The 8,782-nt window shown below is 42.5% G+C and overlaps 1 protein-coding gene across 1 annotated transcript; it reads left to right on the plus strand.

The window, feature by feature from the left end:
* Positions 1-4,953: 4,953 nt before the first annotated feature.
* LOC149084056 (uncharacterized) lies at positions 4,954-5,883 on the plus strand. Its single transcript, XM_089235255.1, has one exon. It carries the CDS (start codon positions 4,954-4,956, stop codon positions 5,881-5,883), a length of 930 nt encoding a protein of 309 aa, XP_089091381.1.
* The last annotated feature ends 2,899 nt before the right edge of the window (positions 5,884-8,782 follow it).

An 8,782-nucleotide genomic window follows, 5' to 3' on the forward strand; every position in this document is an offset into this window, starting at 1 on the left:
AGTGAAAAGTCAAGCGCAGTTTGTAAAAATCCCGTTATGGCGGACACCGATAGGGCATGAATATTCGTCCGTAAAAGAAAGTGTTCCCATTGAAACTTTCTTTTTGAATTAAACATAATTGTTATTTGGTCATAAACAGATATGACAACATTTATGGGATGGCCGTTATGCGGGAATTATACTGTATAAGATCGTGACCCAAATGATACAGCCACTTTCAGTCATTTTCTACATAAAATAGAAATAATTTTTTCCAAGTGAAAGTTATTCAACATAAATTCGCATCTCTTACGGCAGTGAGATTGAGCAACCCCTCCCACCAGGTCAAGACGCAAGAGACGTTACAATTGATGCGCAGGCTCGCAGGACCCACATGGGGTCTACGTCGACAATTTAGCAATACATTGCACAATACAATTAGCACAGAGGCAGCTCTCATATGGATATGCGGTGTGGTATAGGGATCCAACGCAGCAGATACGAAACACACTGGATGTGGCGCCTGTCTCTTATATATAACGGGCGCACACGTTACCACGACTAACGACGTGCTATACTTTGCAACAGGGAACCCACCGCTCAGCATATTCATGGAGTATGAAGCACGTCCGACAGCAGTTCTGCATCTCGGGGAGGACATCCAGATCAACGATCAGTTCAACCCAATACGAGCAGAAGCACAGGGAGTGGCTACATCATCCAAGTGTTGATCGCGCCTCTACAGGTTACGTGGTCCAACTCTACCGGTTCCTCGACGGGATCTTTGGTCACCAGCGAGACAGTACGGATTTTCACTGACTGCTCTCGGACCGGGGAGGCAACGGCATGTGCATACGTACTCTTTGACTCATCGGATTTAGCTAAAGAGACTTGGAGTAGTCGTCTGACGCAGGGCGCAAGTGTATTCCAGGCGGAGGCATATGCAATCTTGAATGCGCTAGACCCAGGTCTCACAACAAAGCTCCCCGGTGGTTATACATTCAGATAGTTCTTCTGGCCTTCAAGTTATCTGCGACCCCCGCTCAACACACCAGGATATTCGTAGGATTCGACAGCTACTTTGCTGCCATCATTCGATTCGTATAATATGGGTTAAAGTTCACACAGGAATTATAGATAATGAGATGGCTGATCGTCTGCCCAAGGATGCCATTAGTTCGACCACAGCGGAACAACACTTACTTCCACTCAGCCACGTTAAATACAAATTAAAGAGTGAGCAGTTGCGAAAGGCAAGCACAGTGGGATCATAACGTCCAGAAGGACGCACGCTCAAGTGACGATCCTTGGAGCAACGAGAACTACCGGAAACTCCAACTAGAAGATCCTGACATACGACCAATACTGCACTAGAAGGAATCCACCGTGAACAAACCAACGGGCAAGATCGCCTCTTCCAATCAGACGACCAAATGATAATGGATGCTATGGGACTCCCTGGAGAGGCGAGATGGCATGATGTACCGTAAATGGGAGTTGGCGGTCGGAAAGACGTTCAGGTGGAAACTCATCCTATCACGAGGACGAGTGAAAGACGTTTTGAAAGAGTTCCACGGAAGCCTGACCGGTGGACATTTCGGCATAATCAAGACTCTCCAGAAGGTTCGTGAACTATTGGGACATGTCCAGAACCAATATAGAAAAATGGTGCAAGAATTGCGACTCCTGCGACGTTCGCAAAGGGCCTCCGAAGCGCGACCGGGTCCGCCTTCAATGCTACAAGGTTGGTGCGCCGTTCGAGAGGATAACCCTGGACATTCTTCGAGCGTTACCAAGAACCTACATACTTGTTTTGATGGACTATTTTACAAAGTCGCCTGAAGCCTATCCCGTTCCTGATCTAGAAGCCGTAACGCTGACTGAAGTTTTTGCGAAATTGGGTGTCTCGATTCGGAGTACCCATACTGACTCATTCCGACCTGGAAAGAAACTTCACTTCTGCAGTTTTCGATGGCATGTGCAAACTTCTAGAAATGGAGAAGACGCAAATTACGCCGCTTTACCCGGAATCTGACGGGATGGTCGATGGATTCAACCTAACAATTCTGAACCACTTCTCGTTCTTCGTGTCACAAAACCAACAAGATCGGAACTCAAAGTTACCGTTTTGCCGTCCACGAGAGCACCGGATTTTTACCAGCGTAAATGCTCGTGGGATGAGATCTTCGACTGCCAGGTGACCTGCAGTTCGGGCGACCGTCAGAGATGCTCTTCTTCTACCGGAAGAATACATCGAGGGACTCCAGGGGAACCTCGAGTGTATCGAATCGCCAGAGACAGAATCAACATCGGCTCCGAAAATATGAAAACCGCTAAGATGCGAAGGCCACGACTTCAGGAAAAAAAACCTCATCTGGCTCTGGAACCCGAAATGCCGGAAAGAACTTTGGCCGAAACTCCAGACATAATGGGAAGCACCCTACAGAGTCTTGCATATCATAAAGTATACTGTATTGTACATAAATTATACAGTATTGGGGACCCTTTGGGTTTTATATATATCATAGTTAAGTCCAAAATATTCATGCAGCGTTTGTGGCTGTTGAAATTGGACTGGAAGAATACGCTTCCAAAAAAGGAAGCAACCGAATGGTGCAAATTTATTACTGCCCTGCATGTTGTTGTTAATGATGTATGCATTGATCGTTATTGCTTATCTGGTGAAGGTCGATCAATTGAAATACATGGATTCGCCGGTGCTTCTTCTGAGGCTTATGGCGCTGAAAATGTGAAACATTGTTAAGCTTTTTATGTAGTAAGTCAAGAGTGGCTCCACTCAAGGTGACTACTATACCTCGTTTAGAATTGTGTGTAGCAGTGTTGCTGTCCAAGTTGATCAGTAAAGTCGTAGAATCTCTAAGGTTAGACCTTAAGAAAATTATTTTGTGGTCAGATTCAAAAATTGTTCTGACATGAATCAACACCTCACCACATTTGTTGAAAACTTTTGTAGCCAATAGAGGGGCAGTTATTCAGGAAATAACTAGTGGGTATGAGTGGTGCCACGTTAGATCCGAAGACAATCCAGCAGATCTGGTGTCACGTGGCTTGTCTCCTGACAAATTAATTCACTATGAATTGTGGTGGAGCGGTCCTGATTATTTGAGATCAGAACTTAGTTTTGATTTTGATCCACCTAAGTTCACAGCTGAGGATGAGACATTTGCTACTGAATTCAAGAAATCCGTTGAACATTCATTGGTAGCAAGTGTTGATGATGTTATAACACCCATAATAGCAAGGGTCAGCAAATACACAACTACCATTTAAATAAACTGAAGAGCCAAAAAAACTGGTACAGGCATGCGTATGCAAATAAAGATATATGGAACCAATCAGAGTACGGCGCTGTGGTCGGCAACGCCTATATAACACAACGAGTGTCTGGCATAGTTGTTAGATCGATTACTGCTGCTACAATGGCAGGTTATCGAGATTTAAGTGAGTTTGAACGTGGTGTTATAGTCGGCGCACGAGAGATGGGACATAGCATCTCCGAGGTAGCGATGAAATTTGGATTTTCACGTACGACCATTTCACGAGTGTACCGTGAATATCGGGAATTCGGTAAAAAATCAAATCTACAACATCGCTGCGGCCGGAAAAAGATCATGCAAGAACGGGACTGACGAGAATCATTAAACGTGACAGACGTGCAACCCTTCCGCAAATTGCTGCAGATTTCAATGCTGGGCCATCAACAAGTGTCAGCGTGCGAACCATTCAACGAAACATCATCGATATGGGCTTTCGGAGCCGAAGGCCCACTCGTGTACCCTTGATGACTGCACGACACAAAGCTTTACGCCTCGCCTGGACCCGACAACACCGACATTGGACTGTTGAGGACTGGAAACACGTTGCCTGGCCTGACGAGTCACGGTTCCAATTGCTTCGAGCTGATGGACGAGTATGGGTATGGACAACCTCATGAATTCATGGACCCTACATGTCAACAGGGGACTGTCCAAGCTGGTGGAGGCTCCGTGATGGTATGGGGCGTGTGCAGTTGGCGTGATATGGGACCCCTGATACATCTAGATACGACTCTGACAGGTGACAGGTACGTAAGCATCCTGTCTGATCACCTGCACCCATTCATGTCCATTGTGCATTCCAACGGACTTGGACAATTTCAGCAGGACAACACCCCACACGTCCAAAATTGCTACAAAGTGGCTCCAGGAACACTCTTCTGACTTTAGACACTTCCGCTGGCCACCTAAATCCCCAGACATGAACATTATTGAACATATCTCGGATGCCTTGCAACGTGCTGTTCAGAAGAGATCTCCACCCCCCTCTTACTCCTACGGATTTATGGACAGCCCTGCAGGATTCATGGTGTTAATTACCTCCAGCACTACTTCAGGCATTAGTCGAGTCCATGCCACGTCGTGTTGCGGCACTTCTGCGGGCTCGCGGGGGCCCTACACGATATTAGGCAGGTGAACCAGTTTTTTTGGCTCTTCAGTGTAGTTGCTTAGGGGCTTAGATTTTGTTCTAATGCGAGATCGAAGACACAAAAAATAAGGTCTACTCACTGACCAAGAACTTGACGTGGCAAGAATAAAAATAATCCAGATAGTTCAAAGAGAATTCGGTGAGGAATTGAGGAACTTGAAGTAAGGGGCTCAGGTCTCCACTAAAAGCAAATTGAAAAATCTTAATCCCTTTATCGATCAGGAAGGATTGCTTCGCGTTGGTGGTCACATAAATGAAGCAAACATTTCGTACAATCAAAAACACCAGATAGTTCTACCAGCCAAACACCGACTAACGAGACTGATTTTCGAATACTATCACCGTAAACACTTGCATGTAGGTTCTCAAACCTTACTGCATCTCGTTCGCCAAATTTTTTGGGTTGTTGGTGCAAGAAACCTTGCAAGAAAAATAGTTCATGAGTGTGTAACATGCTTCCGTTCACAACCGACCACTCTTGAGCAAATAATGGGCAACTTGCCTAAGGAAAGAGTAAACAGAACCTTTCCATTCAATGTTTGTGGAGTAGATTTTTGTGGCCCATTCTACGTAAAATTCAAAGGTCAGAGAAAGAGTCAATTGCATAAAATCTATGTTGCTTTATTCGTGTGTTTCGGGACTAAAGCAATCCACCTAGAATTAGTATCAGATTTGACAGCAGACGCATTTATTGCATATCTAAAGAGGTTTTTTGCAAGATGTGGGAAATGCTCATCAATATTCAGCGACAATGGCACTAATTTCGTCGGTGCCAACACAGAGTTGAAACGTCTTCATCAGATGGTTGTGAAACCTGATGAATCAGCGGCAAAGTTTTTTGCCTTCGAGGAAATCACGCGAAATTTCCTACCTCCGAGAGCTCCAAATTTTGGAGGCTTGTGGGAAACTGGTGTCAAGTCCTTCAAGTCCCATTTCAAAGAACTGTTCCAAACTCACACGTTGACCCAAATTGAAGGCATATTGAACTCCAGGCCACTTACACCTCTATCGCCAGACATCAATGACTTTGAGGTCCTAACACCATCTCACTTTTTGATTGGACGATCGCTTAACACCGTTGTTGAGCCTGACCTGTGCCACCTTGGTGATAACCGACTATCTCGATGGCAGCTCACAACACGATTTGTTCAGGCGATCTGGAAGAGTTGGCAGATGGACTACCTAAGTTCGCTCCAACAACGAAATAAGTGGCACTTCTCAAAATCGAATGTGCAACCAGGTGCCATGGTGATTGTCAAGGAGGATAACGTGCCGCCGCGTAACTGGTTACTTGGAAGAATCGAAGAAATCATTCCAGGTCCAGATCACAAGGTTCGTGTTGTGACTGTACGACCTAAAAATGGACTAATCAAACGACCCATACCGAAAATTTGTTTGCTTCCTCTTCGAGAGGAATGAAGTGACTGGGTCTTCGTGTAATTTTTTATCTAGTGTTTGTGTTTATCATATTTAATCGGATATATCTCAGTGTTTTCATTTGTGCATTTTAGCTGCATAATTTCATGGCATATGATAATGATGTTTTTTTAAGCTTTTTCAGAATGGATATTAATTTGAATTGACTACATATGCTTCTTTCATTTTGAATCAATTGCAACGCGTGTTTGATTACAGCAGTTATGTGTTTAGATTTGTTTCAGTTCATTTTGATGCCTAAGATAGGATTTGATGATAAGATAGGATATTACGCCTACACAAGTAAGATGCATTTATCTTGCAAATGTATTTCTATTGCTCTTATGGTTATATGCGTGAACTGTGGATGAGAGAGAAACATGCATATGTTATGCCATTTGTTCATTGCACTGCAGTTTTATGCTCATGACTCTTCATAATTACTTTTTTCAATATGTCTTGTGTACAGGTTTTCATTTCAAGCATTTTTAATTTCTTTTGTATTGTGTTGAATTGATATTGGTTGTAATTAGCATTACAACGCCGGGCGGGATGGAAACGTCTAACTTTTTATCTCTTGCTCCCAACACAAGATGGAGTTGATGTCAACTTTCGCTTTTCTTTTCTTGTGTATTTATTATAATTATTATGTCTCTCTCCCTCTCTCGGGGGAGAAATATATGTGGAAGTGTATGTGACAATGCTCCAGTGGGAGGTTGTCTCATGTAATTCCCCTTCGTTTCATTGACGCAGTATTGAATCACCCTTTTTACAGAATTAAATATTGTTGAGTTTAAAAACACAGGTGTGTGTTTGAATACATGGTATTGACCAACATCGATATTTTGTAATACGTTATTTTATCACTGATAATGTTAAAATAATTGTATTGCTACTTTCAGTGCAGTACACAGAAGTGCAATGCAGTAAACACCCTTACACAAACACACACACACACACACACACACACTCTATACTCTGTGCACTAAGTACACTATAAAAATGGAAGTAAATTTTATTAATCAACAAATACATTTTTTATAATCCTTGAGGGCATTTTCTGATCGGAGAGATGTCAACAACAGTGTAAGTTTGGTGGCACTTCATTTTTATGTTGTGTGAAACAAGCCAACCAATTGTCTAATTAATGATGTAAATTAAAGGTTACTTGTTCTTGGTTTTGTCTTAATATCAAGACGGTAGATAGATATGTAAAAACATGGGAATATATGATGCTGATATTTTTGCTAGTCGTTTTGAAAATTCATATACTTTAACTACATCATTGAACTTCAATAGAACATCGTTTTTGAACGTAATAGTTTAGAAAATTTCATGCGCGTGCATAGCCTACCTTTTTCTCAAATATTTGCGAATATGAAAAGAATCCGGGTGGAGTTAAAAAAAAATGTAGCTTACGAAAATTAGGGACAATCACCTCACACAAACACGCAGAAAATAAATAAAAATTCAATAATAATAACGCATGTGCTGCAGTACTCGTTGATAGTGATGATGATTATTAGCAGCTGAGAAAATGATCTGATTGGTCCATCCGTTTCGGACCTAACGCTACTCTCGGCCCAGAGAGTTTTTCGTAAAATCGATAACGACATACCGCGGCCAGCTGAGAAAAATCAAGTTTTTAACGATGGTCGTTGCGATTTGCGTTATGGGGCTCGTTGAGAATTTGCGTTAAGAACGCGACGTCACTGACGACCTCGTATAACGACGTGAACGTAATAGACCCCCAGGGCCGTAACTAAACAGGTGCAATAGGTGCACCCACAAAAATGGGCCAGAAAGGGCCTTCAGAAATTCAAATTCTTGCACAGGGCACAGGAATGGCTAGCTATGGCCCTGCACGTGAGCATTTATGGTTCCGAGGCATTACATGTCGCAGGATGCTATAGGTTGATCGACCGGGCTATGTGTTATCATCCCACTTCTGCTGCCATTTATTCATTAGATCGTTCCATAGCATTGCTTTGGCGTATGATGCGGGAAACAGCAGATCACCTCTAATGATTCCACCTTCGGTAGTTTTCTTTGTCATGGTATGTCGTTGTATATCTGCGAATTCCTGGCCCCCATTGGCCTATATGTTGCTATACTGTACCACAGTGAGTGATAAAGTGCAACCCGCCGACATGAGGACTAAATGAGGCTTCATGGATCATGTGATATTTCCCTTTTTTTGAGGGGCATATAAGATAACCAATATGTCGACTTTCTGTGCGATTCACGAAAGAAACATAGAAATGAATCGTTTTTTCTTCTTTTTAATGGGAGCTAGAAATTTCGAATTTTTTTTTTTAACTTCAAGTTATCGATCTGCCTGTTTTTCCTTCAAAAATGCTTGATTAAAGCTGTAGAATTTCTTCGATGTAATTTATATGGGCCCATAATTAATTTAAAACATCCTAAACTATATGGATTGATGCAATTGGATAATATAAGACAAGACGGAGACATTCATTCTCATTTTTCCGCTTGAGAAGTTATAAATAAAAGTTTGAAGTCAATGTTATTGTGTAAAGGGCCCTACACACGTTCAGTTATGCCTGCACAGTTATACCTGTACAGGCATAACTGCGCAGGCATAACTGAACGGTTCGATGCATCCACACCATTCAGTTATACCTGTGCAGGCGAAGCTTCTGGAACCGGTTCTAGGCAATCTGTGGGGATATTTTCATTCTTCGATCTCTGTCGTCGCGGTCTTTTGATCAGTTCGGATTTTTTCATAGTCTATAAAGTTCGGAATTTTCTAATATGATTTCCACAGATGATGTGTGCTTTGGGTGTAGTTGGATTCGTTATGGCACTGAAAGTTATTAACTCAAAAAAAAAGAAAAAAACGGGTAACGTGGTACAAATATTGGTTTAAAAAAAAGGCAAC

This window comes from Pholcus phalangioides, unplaced genomic scaffold, assembly GCF_987345545.1.
Source record: "Pholcus phalangioides strain wild (caught in Gottingen) unplaced genomic scaffold, Ppha-v1.0 ptg000008l_1, whole genome shotgun sequence".
Taxonomy (NCBI): Eukaryota; Metazoa; Arthropoda; class Arachnida; order Araneae; family Pholcidae; genus Pholcus; species Pholcus phalangioides.

Bases quoted from the DNA above. Each gene is read 5' to 3' on its own strand.
- LOC149084056 (XM_089235255.1), top strand. From the start codon at position 4,954: ATGGGCAACTTGCCTAAGGAAAGAGTAAACAGAACCTTTCCATTCAAT.